Here is a 17,747-nt window from a genome sequence, read left to right as displayed (position 1 = left end):
TGTGAATTTAGGTGTCGGAATCATGGTAAGGGGCTTTCCGGTGTCAGGGTGAGGGGTGGGTAATTGCCTCAGTGAGCGGTGCATCGGTGTTATGTTGAGGGGCATTACTGTCACGGTAAGGGGTGTTGCAGTGACCTGTCAGTTTTTATCACGATGCGGCGCGGAGCGGTTCATTTTGAGGAGCGTGTAGGTGTCACGGTGTACGTTACCTCAGGGTCACGGTGAAGAGCGTGTCGGCGTCACTGTGAGGTGTGTTTCGGTGTCACTTGAGCAGTTTATCAGTGACACGGTCAGGGGCATGTCGATGTTACAGTGAGGGGTGTGTTGCGGTCAGTGTGACTGTCGTGTGTGTATCACAGCGATGGTCGTGTCCGTGTCGCGGTCAGGAGATAATTTGTGTCTCGTTGAACGTCATGACCGTGACAGCGTTGTTAATGTTATAGTGAATGGCGTGACAGTGTCAGGACGAGTCTTAATTTTGTTACGCTAATGGCCGTGTTTTTTTCACGGTTAGGGATGTGTCCTTGTCATGGTGATGGGCTTTAATCGGTGTTACGGTCAGGGGCTTGTCGGTGTCGCTGTGGTGTTTTACAATAACAATTCATTCCACTCTCTTTATTTACGGTCTGACTCCACCCGGAACCCGTTCCACTCACCGTGGATCGAGAGACCGACCACTATCACGATGAGGGCGGACGTAACTAGGCAGAGTAGGCAGATCAGACGGTGCGGTCTATTTCCGATCTTCACTTTCGACTGTTGTTCATGCGCAGCTGTGGAGACACCACAAGACCATGACACCATGAGATATAGTAGCTCAAATAGGACATTCGGGCCATCGAGTCTGTTCCGTCATTCACTCAGGGGCTGATCGAATTCTTCCAGTCATCCGCGCTCCCCTGCTTTCTCCCCAGACCCCTGAAGACCTGGCTAATCAATAGCCTATCCATCTCTGCTTTAAATGCACCCAGTGACTTGGCTTCACAGCCGCTCGTGGCAACAATTCTCACAGATTTACCACCGTCTGACTAAAGTAATTTATCTGCATCTCCGTTCTAAATGGACCTCCTTTAATCCTGAATTTGTGTCTTCTTGTCCTAGATTACCCTACTATTGGAATTAACTTTGCCGTATCTAATCAGTTAATCTTTTAACATTCGGAATGTTTCCATGAACTCCCCCCACCCCCCATTTTCCTGAACTCCAGGGAATACAGCACCAGAGATGTGGAATACCCTGTAGGGACGGTGTGAATACGCAGAGTCATTTTATCTTGTCTTGGAGAATCCAGGACCAGAGCTTACAGGTCTAAGCTGAGAGGAGAAAGAAGGAAACATATAACTGGGGAGCCGAGTGACAACCCTTTGTTACCCAGATGGTGTCAGTCCATGGCACAAACTGCCAGAGGTAGTGATCGAGGCAGATGCATTAGAAACATGGACACTTGGGATTTGACACGTGACCCCTTCAGAATGGCGTCTTTACTGTGAAATCTGACCTGTCTGTGCTGTGACTCGCAGCTCGCCGGGTCCCGAGGCAATGGGAGGATCCTCACTGTCATCTTTCCCAATGTTCAGCTTTTTGTAGGTGGAGGTCTGACGGCCTGGGGAAGAAAGTGAGAGAATGAGAGAGAGAGAGAAATAGAAGGAGCAGAGACCGGTAAATAATGGAGGAAGGGTGAGGACAGAGAGACAAAAAAGATAGAGTGCCGAAAGAGAGAGCTGAGATGTAGTGATTGGATGTGAAGGAGAGGTGGAAGTGACGGGAGCGAGCCAAGGAGACAGAGCAGGAGAGTGTGGATGAAAAGGATAAATGGGGTGAGGAGTGAGCGATTGGAGCGATGGGCGAGAAAATGGGAGTAGACGGGGGCGAGAAAGGGGAAAGACAGGGAGAGGGAATAAGTAAAGAGAGCGAGGTGGTGCCGGAAGGGGAGTGAGACTAGTGAGAGAGATAGCGACAGAAAAGGTGAGAGTGGGGATTAGCAGGATAGATTTGGGAGGCAGAGGGGGGCGAGACAAAGGGAGCGATAGAGAAAGGGAAAGAGGTTAAAGAGAGAGGGTTAAGAGCGGGGGAGAGAGCGTGAGGGAGAGAGAGGCGGGGGAATACAGAGGGTCGAGAGGGTGTGGAGGGGTAGTGGATCGGAAAATTGGGGGAGAGCGAAACGTGATGAACGTGGAAAGAGAAAGACAGGAGGGAGTGGAAGTGGAGGGACGAAGTGTCTTGTATACTTGTGAGTATACATTGAGGGTGACGTCAATAATATGGACTCTGACCTGCTTGCGCTGGTACAATAATCTGATAAAAGCGTGTAGTGTCTATCTTTAAGCCAACGAAGCTTGTTTTCGTATCTTCCCCCGATGTGGGGGAGTATGTGTGGAGAGGGGGTGGGTTGTAAGTCAATTATCCAGGGTCGGTCGCAGTGGTTAGAAACGGGGATGGTGCTGGAGGACTGGCGTATTGCTCATGTGGTTCCATTGTTTAAAAAGGGTTCTAACAGTAAACCTAGCTATTATATGCCTGTCAGTTTGACGTCAGTGGTGGGACAATTAATAGAAGTATTCTTAGAGATGGTATATATTATTATCTGGTTAGACAGGGTCTGATTAGGAACAGTCAGCATGGATTTGTGCGTGGAAGGTCATGTTTGACAAATCTTATTGAATTTTGGAAGAGGTCGCGAGTAACGTTGACGAGTGTAAAGCAGTGGATGCTGTCTATATGGACTTCAGTAAAGCCTTTGACAAGCTTCTGCACGGAAGGTTAGTTAGGAAGTTTCAATCGTTGGGTATTAATATTAAAGTAGCAAAATGAATTCAACAGTGGCTGGATAGGAGATGCCGGATAGTAGTGGTAGATAACTGTTCGTCAGGTTGGAGTCCGGTGACTAGTGTTGTGCCTCAGGGATCTGTACTGGTTCCAATGTAGTTTGTTATATACATTGATGATGGGGTGGAAAATTGGATTAGTAAATATGCAGATGATACTAAGGTAGGTGGTGTTATGGATTATGAACTAGGTTTTCAAAGCTTGCAGAGACATTTAGGCCAGTGAGAAGACTGGGCTGAACGATGGAAGATGAAGTTTAAAGCTGATAATGTGAGGTGCTACATATTGGTAGGAATAATCAAAATAGGATATACATGATAAATGGTAGGCCATTAAGAAACGGGGAATAGAGTGATCTAGGAATAATGGTGCATAGTTTCCTGAAGGTGGAATCTCATGTGGATATGGTGGTGAAGAAAGCTTTTGGTATGCTGGCCTTTATAAATCAGAGCATTGAGTATAGGAGTTGGGATGTAATGTTAAAATAGTACAAGACATTGGTGAGGCCAAATTTGGAGTATTGTGTAAAGTTGCGGACACCGAATTATAGGAAAGATGTCAACAAAATAGAGTGAGAACAGAGGAGATTTACTGGAATGTTACCTGGGTTTCAGCACCTAAGTTACTGGCAAAGGTTGAACAAGTAAGGCCTTTATTCTTTGGAGCATAGAAGGTTGAGGGGGGCTTGATAGAGGTATTTAAAATTATGAGGGGGATAGATAGAGTTGACGTGGATCGGCTTTTTTCTTTGAAAGTAGGGGGGATTGAAAACAAGAGGACGTGAGTCGATAGTTAAGGGGCAAAAGTTTAGGGGTAACACGAGGGGGGAATTTCCTTACTCAGAGAGTGGTAGCTGTGTGTAACGAGCTCCCAGTAGAAGTGGTAGAGGCAGGTTCGGTACTGTCAGTTAGAGTAAAATTGGATAGGTATATGGACAGGAAAGGAATGGAGGATTATGGGGCTGAGTGCGAGTCGGTGGGACTAGGTGAGAGTAAGCGTTCGGCACGGAATAGAAGGGTCGAGATGGCCTGTTTCCGTGCTGTCATTGTTATATGGTTATAAATGGAGTCTTTATTACGGTAGCTGCTTCAGCGACGCAGCGGGAAGTGTGGATAGAGTCCGTGGATTTGGGCCTGTCTGATCTGCTCGATTCAGGCTGACTGAGAACAAAGTGTCATTAATGACAGATTGTCACTTGCTGGTCAGAGGACAATAATTGATGCAGGCCTGGAGCAGAGCCAATGAAAACTGTTAAAGGTCAGACACGTGACCTGTAGCCAATGACACTGGAATTCAACAGGTGAATTTTTAAGAAATTAATATAAAACTAACACTTCTACTCTGCTGGCGAGTGTAACTCTACGTGAGACCAATTATCGTGGATGTGGAGAACCCCAGGGACCCGTGGAAATTCTGACGCGGCTACGATGAACATGTGGCCAGCAGCAGAAACTCGCTTTCAACTGGTGATACCTTTTCTGTTCTCTGACTGCGCATGGAAGGTCGGGGTGAGTTAGCCGGTGTGAACACAAGGTATTCAGGGTATAAATTGGAGGTATTTAGTGTATTCACGTGCTTGATAAATTAGACAATCAAGGTACTTGTCGGTAAATACGTCTCTGATCACTATTACAAGGGCGACTCTTGCAACACATTGAACTGGAAAGAGTACAGATGGAGATTTGCGAAAATACTCGATGGAGGGGTTACAAAGCGAGGTCAGGAAGGTTGTGACTATATTTCTTGGAGTGCAGGCGTGACGTGTGAATACGCAGAGTGATTTGATATCGTCTTGGAGAATCGAGAACCAGAGCTCGCAGGTTTAAGTTGAGAGGAGAAACATGCAAACACATCTAATTGTGGAGCCCATTAACAACCTGTTGTTACCCAGATGGTGGTCAGTCCACGGCACAAACTGCCAGAGGTAGTGGTCGAGCAGATGCATTAGAAACTTGGACACTTGGGATTTGACACGTGACCCATTCAGAATGGCGCCGCTACTGTGAACTCTGACCTGTCTGTGCAGTGACTCGCAGCTCGCCGGGTCCCGAGGCAATGGGAGGATCCTCACTCTCATCTTTCCCAATGTTCAGCTTTTTGTCGGTGGAGGTCTGACGGTCTGGGGAAGAAAGTGAGAGAATGAGTGAGAGGGAGAGAGAGAAATAGAAGGAGGAGAGACCGGTAAATAAAGGTGGGAGGGGTGATGACAGAGTCAAGAAGATAGAGTGCGGAAAAAGAGGGCTGAGAGGTAGGGATTGAAGGTGAGAGAGAGGTGGACGTGAGGGGAGAGAGCCGAGTAGACAGAGCAGGAGAATGAGGATGAGAAGGAGAAATGGAGTGAGGAGTGAGCGATTGGAGCGATGGGCGAGAAGATGGGAGCGAATGGGAGCGAGAAAGGGGAAAGACAGAGAGAGGGACGGAGTAAAGGGAGCGAGGTTATGCCTGAAGGGGAGTGAGACTGGTGAGAGCGATAGCGGAAGAGATGGTGAGTGTGCAGATTGGGAGGATAAATTTGGGAGGCAGAGGGGTGCGAGACAAAGGGAGCGAGAGAGAAAGGGACAGAGGTTAAAGAGAGAGGGTTAAGAGAGATGTGAGAATGTGAGGAAGAGAGAGGCAGGGTGAATACAGAGAGGGAAAGGGTGAGGAGGGGAGTTCGGAAAATTAGGGGACAGCGAGAGGAGATGAAGGGGGACAGAGACTGAGATCGGAAGGAGCGGAAGTGGAGTGACGAAGTGAGGGGAGTGAGGGAAAGAGTGCGCAAGAACAGCGAGACCGGTAGAGAGTGGGAATGTGAAAGAGAGAGAGCAGAGAGTGTGGGGAAGGGGAGAGTGGGGAAAGGGAATTACATAGATGGGAAATGGCAACAGAGAGCAGTAGGCGTAGAAGGGGAGAGAGGTGGAAAGACAGAGAACAGTTAGGAAAGGGGAGAAAGCGTGACAGGGAAGCTGACGTAAAGTAATGAGTGGGACAGAGAGGATGAAAAGAGGAAGAAAGAGTTTTATAGACAATAGACAATCGGTGCAGAAGTAGACCATTCGGCCCTTCGAGCCTGCACCGCCATTTTGAGATCATGGCTGATCAATCCCTATCAATACCCTGTTCCTGCCTTGTCCCCATATCCCTTGATTCCCCTATCCATAAGATACATATCCAGCTCCTTCTTGTAAGCATCCAGAGAATCGGCCTCCACTACCTTCCGAGGCAGTGCATTAAAGAGCCCCACAACTCTCTGGGAGAAGAAGTTTTTCTTTAACTCTGTACTAAATAACCCACCCCTTATTCTCAAACCATGCCCTCTGGTACTGGACTCTACCAGCATCTGGAACATATTTCCTGCCTTTATCTTGTCCAATCCCTTAATAATCTTATATGTTTCAATCAGATCCCCTCTCAATCTCCTTAATTCCAGCGTGTGCAAGCCCAGTCTCTCTAACCTCTCTACGTAAGACAGTCCAGACATCCCAGGAATTAACCTCGCGAATCTACGCTGCCCTTCCTCTACAGCCAGGATGTCCTTCCTTAACCCTGGAGACCAAAACTGTACACAATACTCCAGGTGTGGTCTCACCAGGGCTCTGTACAAATGCAAGAGGATTTCCTTGCTCTTGTACTCAATTCCCTTTGTAATAAAGGCCAACATTCCATTAGCCTTCTTCACTGCCTGCTGCACTTGCTCATTCACCTTCAGTGACTGATGAACAAGGACTCCGCGATCTCTTTGTATTAGTCCTTTACCCAACTCTACACCGTTCAGTTAATAATCTGCCTTCCTGTTCTTATTCCCAAAGTGGATAACCTCACACTTATTCACATTAAACGTCATCTACCAAGTATTTGCCCACTCACCCAGCCTATCCAAGTCACCCTGAATTCTCCTAACATCCTCATCACACGTCACACTGCCACTCAGCTTAGTATCATCAGCAAATTTGCTGATGTTATTTTCTATGCCTTCATCCAAATCGTTAACGTAAATGTTAAACAGCTGTGGTCCCAATACCGAGCCCTGTGGCACCCCACTAGTCACCACCTGCCATTCCGAGAAACACCCATTCACCGCTACACTTTGCTTTCTATCTGCAAACCAGTTTTCTATCCATGTCAATGCCTTCCCCCCCGATGCCCTGAGCTTTGATTTTACCCACCAATCTCCTATGTGGGACCTTATCAAATGCCTTTTGAAAATCGAGGTACACTACATCCACTGTATCTCCCCCGTCTAACTTCCTGGTTACATCCTCGAAAAACTCCAACAGATTAGTCAAGCATGATTTACCCTTGGTAAATCTATGCTGTCCCGGCCCAATCCTATCACTGCTATCTAGAAATGCCACTATTTCATCCTTAATAATGGACTCTAGCATCTTTCCCACCATCAATGTCAGGCTGATAGGTCGATAGTTCTCTGTTTTCTCCCTCCCTCCTTTCTTAAAAAGTGGGATAACATTAGCCATTTTCCAATCTTCAGGAACTGATCCTGAATCTACGGAACATTGGAAAATGATTACCAATGCATCCGCAATTTCCAGGGCCACCTCCTTTAGTACCCTAGGGTGCAGACCATCTGGACCTGGGGATTTGTCAGCCTTCAGTCCCATCAGTCTTCTCATCACCGTTTCCTTCCGAATGTCAATCTGTTTCATTTCCTCTGTTACCCTATGTCCTTGGCCCATCCATACATCTGGGAGATTGTTTGTGTCTTCCTTAGTGAAAACAGATCTAAAGTACTCGTGAAATTCTTCTGCCATTTCTCTGTTTCCCATAACAATTTCGCCCAATTCATTCTTCAAGGGCCCAACATTGTTCTTAACTATCTTCTTTCTCTTCACATACCGAAAAGAGCTTTTGCTATCTTCCTTTATATTCCTGGCTAGCTTGCGTTCGTACCTCTTTTTTTCTCCCCGTATTGTCTTTTTAGTTAAGTTCTGTTGTTCCTTAAAAACTTCCCAATCATCTGTCCTCCCACTCACCTTAGCTCTGTCATATTTCCTTTTTTTTTAATGCTATGCCGTCTCTGACTTCCTTTGTCAACCACTGAGGCCCCTTTCCCCCCTTTGAATCCTTCCTTCTCTGGGGGATGAACAGATTTTGCACCTTGTGCATTATTTCCAAGAATATCTGCCATTGCTGTTCCATTGTCTTTTCTGCTAGGCTATCCGTCCTGTCAACTTTGGCCAGCTCCTCCCTCATGGCTCCATACTTTCCCCTGTTCATCCGCAACAATGACACCTCCGAGCTGCCCTTATCCTTCTCAAATTGCAGATAAAAGCTTATCATATTGTGATCACTACCTCCTAATGGCTCCTTTACTGCGAGATCGCTTATCAAATCCTGTTCATTACATAACACTAAATCCAGAATAGTCTTGTCCCTGGTCGGCTCTCGTACATGCTGTTCCAAGAATGCATCCCTTAGGCACTCTACAAACTCCCTATCCTGTGGTCCAGCACCAACCTGATTCTCCCAGTTCACCTGCATGTTGAAACCCCCCATAACTACTGCGACATTACCTTTGCCACATGCCAATGTTAATTCCCTATTCAACTTGCACCCAGTATCCATGATACTGTTTGGTGGCCTGTAGACAACACCCATTTGGGTCCTTTTGCCCTTACTGTTCCTCAGTTCTATCCTCACAGACTCTACTTCTCCTGATCCTATGTCCCCCCTTGCAAAGTACTGAATCTCGTTCCTCACCAACAGGGCCACCCCACCCCCTCTGCCCACATTTCTGTCCCTACGATAGCACGTATACGCTTGTACATTCATTTCCCAAGTCTGATCTCCCTGCAGCCATGTCTCCGTTATCCCAACAACATCATAGTTACCCATTCGCACCTGAGCTTCAAGCTCATCCGCCTTATTTCTGACACTTCCTGCATTCAGATATAGAATTTTTAACCCATTTCTCCTCTCTCTGTTTGAATCGCTGCCTATTGTGCTTAACCCAGCTCCCCAAACTCCCATCGGGCTATACGCCCCTAGAATTTTGTTGTCCTTCCTACATTTACTTATTCTTTCAACACATTTAACTCCATGTTCCGTCAGACCATCCCTCTGTACACGAGTCCTCCTTATCACTTGTTCCGCCCCACCTTCTCTACTACAGACTTAATATTCCGGAACCGTGTAGTTCCCACCTGTCTTTATTCTTCCTCTCGCTATCCACTCTCATATTCTGTATCCCCGCCCCCTGCAAATTTAGTTTAAACACCCTCAAGAAGCTCTAGCAAACTTCCCTGCAAGAATGTTAGTACCGCTCCAGTTCAGGTGTAAACCGTCCCTTCGGAACAGATCCCACCTTCCCTGGAACAAGGCCCAATTATCTACAAACCTGAAGCCCTCCCTCCTGTACCATCCTCTCAGCCACGTATTAATCTTTATAGTCCTCCTGTTCCTTATCTCACTCGCACGTGGCACAGTTTTAGCGTGTGAGAGATAGGGAAAGAGGGAGGGAGGGTAGAGAGAGGAATGAGAGAGTGGGGTTAGTACGGGGAGAGCGTTGTTCACATTTTATAAAGATCCCCTTCCTCACAGCCTCTTTCCACTCTCCTCCCTCCTCGCCACTCCTCCCAGCTGTTATCTGCACTTCCTGTTCTCGCATCAAGCTCCCAGCCACAGAGCTATCCCTCCTCATTGCCCCACCCCCACTCGAAACCCCTCACACTGTACTCCCAGCACACCACAAATCTCATGGCTTTCTCTGTACCCACCACCACCTAGAGCAATCTACTCATCCCTTTCTACAGCCCTCTCTCTATACCGCCCCCCCACTGCTCTGCCTACACCCCGACCCTTCCCTGAGCCCTTCATCCTCACAGACCCTCCCACAGAGCTCATATCTCATCCAGTCTCGCCTGCATTCCCTCTGCCTTATTGTCTCACAGGGAACCGTTAGGGTTAACCGTGCGCTTGCCATGAGATTTCTCAACAGGAATAGACATAGCAGCGAAACATTCAAACCAACAAAAGTGAATCTGCCCTCCATCTGTCCGGACCCTGGGAACAGAGAGGGGCTTGACATTAAGTTCCACCTACCATACATCAGTTTCAGCTTGGGACAGAACGGTCAGACTCAGAAACACAGTGAAACTCGCTCCACCACGTCCCATCACACACTGCCGGGGTGACACTCAGAGTGAAGCTCCCTCTACACTGCCCATCAAACACTCCCGTGGTCAGACACTGAATGACACTCCATCGACTCCGTCCCATCACACACTCCCGGACAGAGAAACGGAATAAATCTCCTACACATTGTCCCATCAGACACTCCCGTGGTCTGACATAGAGTGAAACTCACTCCACCCCGTCATATCACACACTCCCAGGGTCAGACACAGATTTAAGCTCCCTCCACATCGTCCCATTACCTACTCTCGTGGTCAGAAAGTGAGAGAAAAGCCCTCCAAATGCACAATTCACACACTCCCGGGGTCAGACACAGAGTGAACCTCCCTCTACAACCGTCCCATCACACACTCCCGGGGTGGGACTCAGAGTGAATCTCCTTCCTCACCATTCCATCACACAATCCCGGGGTCAGACACAGAGTGAATCTCCCTCCACGCCGTCCCATCACACACTGCCGGGGTCAGACAGAGTGAATCTCCCTCCATACCGTCCCATCACACACTCCCGGGGTCAGACAGAGTGAATCTCCCTCCACCCCGTCCCATCACACACTCCCGGGGTGGGACTCAGAGTGAAGCTCCTTCCTCACCATTCCATCACACAATCCCGGGGTCAGACACAGAGTGAAACTCCCTCCACGCCGTCCCATCACACACTGCCGGGGTCAGACAGAGTGAATCTCCCTCCACACCGTCCCATCACACACTCCAGGGGTCAGACACAGAGTGAATCTCCCTCCACACCGTCCCATCACACCCTCCCGGGGTCAGAAAGAGATTGAACTTCTTCCCTCCGTCTCTGCCCCACTCACTTCTCGATGAAGACCGTGACTCCGGTTTAACGAGCTGCACATTGATGTAAGTCTCGCTGTCGTCCATCCTGTCGAGGATCCTCTGCGTCTCTGAGCTCAGCGAGGGGAAGTAACCGTTGTCAGAGGAAGCCTGTGTTGAGACGGGGATCAGACCGACACAAACAAACACCAGATGAGCGCCTGATAAAGAGAGGAGCCGTGAGCAGAGGGAGGAAAAGCTGGGGAAGAGGGAGACTGAGGGTGTGAGAGTAGTTGGTCTGGACCGTTGAGAGTGGCTGGAGGGATTGTAGTGAGAGTGGGGAGAAACAAAGGGAGGGGTTAGGGGGATATCAGGATTTGGCGGAAAAGAGAGACGTGCCATACTTGGTCAGAAAGTGGGAGCGCAATAAATACGAGGATAGCGAGAGGTGGGGAGAGAGAAGAGTCGAAATATAGAGGGTTGGACGCCTACAGAGAAAATAGGGGAGAGAGTGAGAAAACAGAGGGCGAGCTAACTGGGGAAAGCAGGAGGACAGAGACAGAGAGAGAAACGGACAGGGAGGTGGCGAAGGAAGAGAAGGCGGAGAGAAAGCGCTACAGAGAAGGAGGAGAGATGCAGGGAAGGGACGATTGAGGGACATGAAATATGGAAGTTGGAGGGACATAGGAAGAGAGGAAGGGAGAGAGAAAGGAATGGAAGAGGGGAAGAGTGAGGGATGATGAGTGAACAGGGAGGGAAAGGCAGACGGATATATTGTCACTCATTCAGAGCCTTTATTGTCAGAGATATTTTCACCGAATACCCCTCCGCAACCCCAACCTCCAGCTGATTCCTGGTTTGAGCTTCAGCGCCCCATTGCTCTGCTTATCGCCGGGGCTTCAGACCCTCTGTGCTCTGGTAACCACGGCCCCGAGACAACCCGCAACACCCACCGAAGTAAGCGAGCCCCCTCCCTCCGAGAATACGTCAAACAATAGATTGCCATTTTTAGACACTGTAGTACTTACCAAAGAAAGCGGGCATTTAGACATTGAAGTTTACAGGAAACCAACACACGCTGAGCGGTGTCTGAGTATTGAGTCTCTTCGCCCATGAGAACATAAGCTGGGGGTTGTCAGTATTTTAGAGAAGTATTGAAAGCGTGCGGTTACACTGACTGGGCTGTCATACAGACAGCAAAAATAAAAATAGCAGCGACGACAGCCCAACAGAAGGAACTTCAGCAGTTCTCACAAAAACCCTCCATCACCTTCTGTCTATCATTTTCTCTCTCTGCGTTCCCTCACTCTCCCTCACTCTCTCCCAGTGTCTCTCCATGAATGCCTCTAAACCGCATCAATTTCGCTTCTCTCTTCAACTCTCTCCTTTTTGCTCCACTCCCTCTCTCTCCTCTGCCTTTCTATCTCATTGTCCTCCTCACTAAGCCTTCTCATTTTGTCTCCCCTTTCCCTCACACACTCCCGAGTGTGCTTTACCCACTAGAGTTTCCCTTACCCCACTTTCCCTCTTCCCACTCTCTCCAGCTCACACTGAACATTGACGAAAATGTGACCGGGCCGTCTGTCCCGTTCCCGGGAAATGCATCGTCTCCTGGACGGCGGAGTTTAGTTACATCCTCCACAGTAAGTAAGCGGGGAGGTGTATGTTGTGTGTGTGAGAGAGAGAGAGAGAGAGAGAGAGGAGAGAGAGAGAGAGAGAGAGAGAGAGAGAGAGAGAGAGGTGAGAGAGAGAGAGAGAGAGAGAGAGAGAGAGAGAGAGAGAGAGAGAGGGGAGAGAGAGAGGTAGGGGATGGTCGGAGAGCGTCTCGGCACCATCCGAACAAACACTCCCGGGGTCCGACATAATTGTAGCTTCCTCCACACGCCCCATCACACACACCACAGGGTCAGAAACGGAGAGCAGCTTCCGCGCAGCACACACTCCCGTGATCAGACACAGAGCTAATCTCCCACTTCACTCCCTCTCACCCCTCTCACCAATCTCCAGCACTTCAGCGTTCCTGTAGTCTCCAACAGTGTGTTTGTCGGAGAGATAATAAGTGTGTCTGACGTCAGAGGAAGAACAGAGGAGGGAGGGGGATGGGAGTGAGATAATAAGTGTGTGACGTCAGAGGTAGAACTCAGGGGACAGAGAGCTGTGGAGGGGAGGTCAGTTTGCAGTCACTGGGAGGAAGTGGTATGAAGCCACACGACCGGCCTGTACAGAGAGTCGTAGCAAAGCTGAGAATCGAGAGATGGCTATCCGGTGGAAGTGAGCAGAAATAACACCAACGGTGTAGAGGGAGCTTGATCCTGTGTCTGACCCCGGTGGTGCGGTATGAGACGTTGTGGAGCGAGATTCCCTCGGTGTCTGACCCGGGAATGTGTGATGGGAGGGTGTGTGAGGGAGATTCACTCAGTGTCTGACCCCGAGAGTGTGTGATGGACGGTGTGGAGGGAGATTCACATTGTGTCTGATCCCGGGGGGGGGGGGTGATGGACGGTGTGGAGGGAGATTCACTCTGTGTCTGACCCCGGGAGTGTGTGATGGGACGGTGGGGAGGGAGATTCACTCTGTGTCTGACCCCGGGAGTGTGTGATGGGACGGTGTGGAGGGAGATTCACTCGGTGGCTGACCCCGGAGGTGTGTGACGGGACGGTGTGGAGGAAATTCACTCTGTGTCTGACCCCGGTAGTGTGTGATGGACTGTGTGGAGGGAGATTCACTCTGTGTCTGACCACCGGAAGTGTGTGATGGGACGGTGTGGAGGGGAGATTCACTCTGTGTCTGACCCCGTGAGTGTGTGATGGACGGTGGGAGGGAGATTCACTCTGTGTCTGACCCCGGGAGTGTGTGATGCGACGGTGGGGAGGGAGATTCACTCTGTGTCTGATCACCAGATTGTGTGATAGGACGGTGTGGAGGGGAGTTTCACCCTATGTCTGACCCCGTGAGTGTGTGATGGGACGGTGGGGAGGGAGATTCACTCTGTGTCTGACCCCGGGAGTGTGTGATGGGACTGTGTGGAGGGAGATTCACTCTGTGTCTGACCCCCGGAGGGTGTGTGATGGGACGGTGTGGAGGGAGTTTCACCCTATGTCTGACCCCGGGAGTGTGTGATGGGACGTTTTGGAGGGAGATTGCCTCTGTGTCTGACCCCGGAAGTGTGTGATGGTACGGTGTGGGGGAGATTCAGTCTGTGTCTGACCCGGGAGTGTGTGACGGGACGGTGTGGAGGGAAATTCACTCTGTGTCTGTCTCCGGTAGTGTGTGGTGGGACTGTGTGGAGGGAGATTCACTCTGTGTTTGAACCCCGGGAGTGTGTGATGGGACGGTGTGGAGGGAGAGTCACTCTGTTTCTGACCCCGGGAGTGCGTGATGGGACGGATTGGAGGGAGATTCACTCTGTTGCTGACCCCGGGAGGTGCGTGATGGGACGGAGTGGAGGTAGTTTCTCCCTATGACTGACTCCATGAATGTTTGATCTGCGGGTTGGAGAGAGATGGGATGGAATGCATGGAGCTTCACTCTGGAGTGGATATATCTTCTGTGTATCTGACACAGAGTCAATATCCCAATATACAGTCCAGCACCTACAAACTACGTTAGACACATAATAAATTTGTTTCCACATCGGCTAATCAAAAAAGAAACAAAAAAACCGCGGTCAGAATCAGAGTCACACACTCCCCGGGGTTAGACGCAGAGCTATGCTCCCTGCATACCGTTCCATCACACCCTCTGGGGGTCAGACACATTAATAACCTACCTCCACGCCGTCCCTTCACACCCTGCAGGGTTCGGACACAGAGTGCTGCTCCGTTCACACTTTAATCATCACAGAATCCCCGAATCGGACACAGTGATTTTCCTTCCACACCATCGCGTTAGGTATTCACGAGGTTACACACAGCGTGAGACTCCCTCCACAATGTCCCAATACACACACCCGTGGTCAGGCAGAGATTGAATCTCACTCCACACCATCCCATCACACACCTTCCAGGGGTCAAACACAGATTGAATCTCCTCCAGACCGTCCCATCACACACTCCCATGGTCAGACACAGTGTGAAACTCCCTCCACACCGTCCAATCATACACCCCTGTGGTCAGACAGTGTGACGCTAGGTCCACACCGTCCCGTCTCTCACTCCCCGGGGTATGTCAAAGACCGAATCTCCCTCTTTCTGCCCCCTTACCTCGGGAAGGAGACCGTGAGTCTGTTTTGTGGAACTTCAAATTCATGTAAGTCTCGCTGTCGTCCATTCTGTCGAGGTTTCTCTGCGTCTCTGAGCTAGAAAGGTGAAGCGACCTTTGTCAGAGGAAGCCCGCGTTGACAGGGGAGTTTGACTGACGCCAGCTAAACACCAGATGACGGGCTGATAAAGAGCGAGACCCAGAACAGGCAGAGGAGGTGCCGGGCAGGAGGGAGATTGAGGGTGTGATAGCGCGTGTTGTCGAGAAATGAGATTAGCGGGGGAGGAACTGTGAGAGTGGGGGACAAGGGGAGGGGAGAATGGGGTGTATGGGGGAGATCGGAGAGATAAATTGGGTGACGGGGCAGAGAGGAAGGAGCAGAGATAAAGAGGGCAGCGGTCAGATATAGGAGAGAATGGGTGTAGAGTGGGGGAACTGCGGGGGGTTATTTGAGGAGAATTTTGGTTGAGAGAAAGCAGAGGGGCGAGCTGACGGTGGAAAAGAAATGGAGAGAGAGAGAGGGGGGGGACATGCAGGGACGAAGAGTATGAGCACGAGGAGAGAGAGTGCTACAGAGAGGGAGGAGGGACGTAAGGGAGGGACGGTGGGTGGGGCTAGCAAGAGAAGAGAGGCAGTAAGGAGTGGAAGACGGCGATTAAGAGGGGTGCAATGAGTCGAGAAGGAGTGAAAGACTGCGGATATGTGTCACTCATGCAGAACCCTATTGTCCCGGAGAAATTGTATCCCCTCGACACCCATCCACACGCGGTTGGTTCCTGGCTTGATCGCCGTACCCTCATCACTTCTCTGCACATCGCCGGGATTCAGACCCTCTTTCTGCGGGAAACCACGGCCCAGGACAAACACACAACACCCAAAGAAGCAAGCGAGCCCCCTCCCTCCGAGTGAAATGAACAACTCATCTCAGTCTCTCTCTCTCTCTCTCTCTCTCTCTCTCTCTCTCTCTCTCTCTCTCTCTCTCTCTCTCTCTCTCTCTCTCCTCTCTCTCTCTCTCTCTCTCTCTCTCTCTCTCTCCTCTCTCTCTCTCTCAAATCTGCACTAAATTTACACCAGTAGAAGTCGCGGAGAAACAGATGACCTTTTCAGACTATGCTGTGTTTAGCACTGAAATGGGTATCGGGATATTGATGTTTACAGGAAACCAACGCACGCTGATCGGTAGCTGAAAACAGATGACCCTTTCAGACTGTGCTGTGTTTAACACTGAAAATGGGTATCGGGATATTGATGTTTAGAGAAACCAAAGCACGCTGATCGGTGCAGTGACCGGTTCCACATCAAGACAGACGGCAGAACAACAGACGGAGTTCGGGAGGTCTCTCAGATAAACCCCGTTACCTACTGTCCATCCCGTTCGCTCTCTGCATTAGTCACTGTCTCCCTATCTTTCCGCATGAATGTGCTACACACACACAACCCTGTAAAAGAGTCAACAGCAATAGAACACCCTGGGGTCCCTGTTTTGCTGTTCACAACTTCCAATCCTTCAAGTCAGCCAAATGTGACTGCGCCAAGGGTGCTGTCCTCAAGCGGTAAAACTACCGACTCAGCGAGAGTTAGACACACCGTTAGTTCCCACAGGGCCCACCGTTACACACACTGTGATAACCCCTGTTCGGTCTCTCTAGACCGATCCTCAGCCCACCCTCGTGGGCACTCGAAGTGCTCATTCAGTGACCCTTTCGTCCACCAGCCTCCGTGCGTCTGCGAGAAAATCAGCTGACTTTGTTTAAATCCGCACACGCGGTTCCGGGTGACGTCATTGTCCGGAATGGCGGCTTAAGTCAATAGCTCCACCGGAAAAAAACGCATATTTTGCCCTGTTAATCCATCAATATAAGATCTTTCGAAAATACTGAATTGATAAGGGGGCAAGAATGGGGAAAATGAATGGAGATTTTTTTTAAAAAAGCGTCACTGCGGAGCCTATGGACGAGAGGCGTGCAGCGAGCGGATCTCCTACCCGAACGCGTGGTAGCGAGGCTAACGACAGGGCCACGTTCAGACGAATATGATAAAAGTTTTTGAAGCGATGCGGGAGTTCCAAAATATATAAAACAGCAACTAAGTTATATCCTAGTCAGAGCTCGAAACGTCAGTCAAAAATAGCGGTGGCAGAGACACGAATTGAGTAGGTGGAAGATCGCGTGGCAAAACGTGGAACAGATACTATTAAGACGATAAAAATATTAAATCAGCAAGAAAGTAAACTGCCTGACCAGGGGGGACAATCAGGGCGGAAAAATATCAGGATATACAATGTTCCCGAAGGAGCGGAGGGTTTGGTCTATGATTGAAGTTTGTACGATGTTGCTGCAGTACGCGCTAGAATTCCTTCAACTTTGAGCTTGAAACTGAGAGAGCGCACCGTGCGTTCCTCCCGAGGCTCAATCCCTTCAGCTATGGAGCTTGAAACTGAGAGAGCGCACCGTGCGTTCCTCCCGAGGCTCAATCCCTTCAACTATGGAGCTTGAAACTGAGAGGGCGCACCGCGCGTTCCTCCCGAGGCTCAATCCCTTCAACTATGGAGCTTGAAACTGAGAGAGCGCACCGTGCGTTCCTCCCGAGGCTCAATCCCTTCAACTATTGAGCTTGAAAACTGAGAGAGCGCACCGTGCGTTCCTCCCGAGGCTCAATCCCTTCAACTATGGAGCTTGAAACTGAGAGAGCGCACCGTGCGTTCCTCCCGAGCTCAATCCCTCAGCTATGGAGCTTGAAACTGAGAGAGCGCACCGTGCGTTCCTCCGAGGCTCAATCCCTTCAACTATTGAGCTTGAAACTGAGAGAGCGCACCGT

General features: G+C 49.8%; 1 protein-coding gene across 1 annotated transcript in view; it reads right to left on the bottom strand.

The window, feature by feature from the left end:
- LOC140720434 (uncharacterized) overlaps positions 1–10,838 on the bottom strand; it is a 128,907-nt gene extending 118,069 nt beyond the window's left edge. The window contains exons 1-3 of the mRNA XM_073035286.1: positions 10,772–10,838; positions 4,841–4,945; positions 1,499–1,603 (exon numbers count right to left, since the gene is read on the bottom strand). Of these exons, the coding sequence (XP_072891387.1) occupies positions 1,499–1,603; positions 4,841–4,945; positions 10,772–10,838 (277 nt within the window). The remainder of the gene's footprint in view (positions 1–1,498; positions 1,604–4,840; positions 4,946–10,771) is intronic.
- Positions 10,839–17,747: the final 6,909 nt, after the last annotated feature.

This window comes from Hemitrygon akajei, unplaced genomic scaffold (assembly GCF_048418815.1).
Source record: "Hemitrygon akajei unplaced genomic scaffold, sHemAka1.3 Scf000042, whole genome shotgun sequence".
NCBI classification, from domain to species: domain Eukaryota; kingdom Metazoa; phylum Chordata; class Chondrichthyes; order Myliobatiformes; family Dasyatidae; genus Hemitrygon; species Hemitrygon akajei.
The sequence above is the reverse complement of the archived record's forward strand: the minus strand, read 5'-3'. Positions and strand labels throughout refer to the sequence as shown.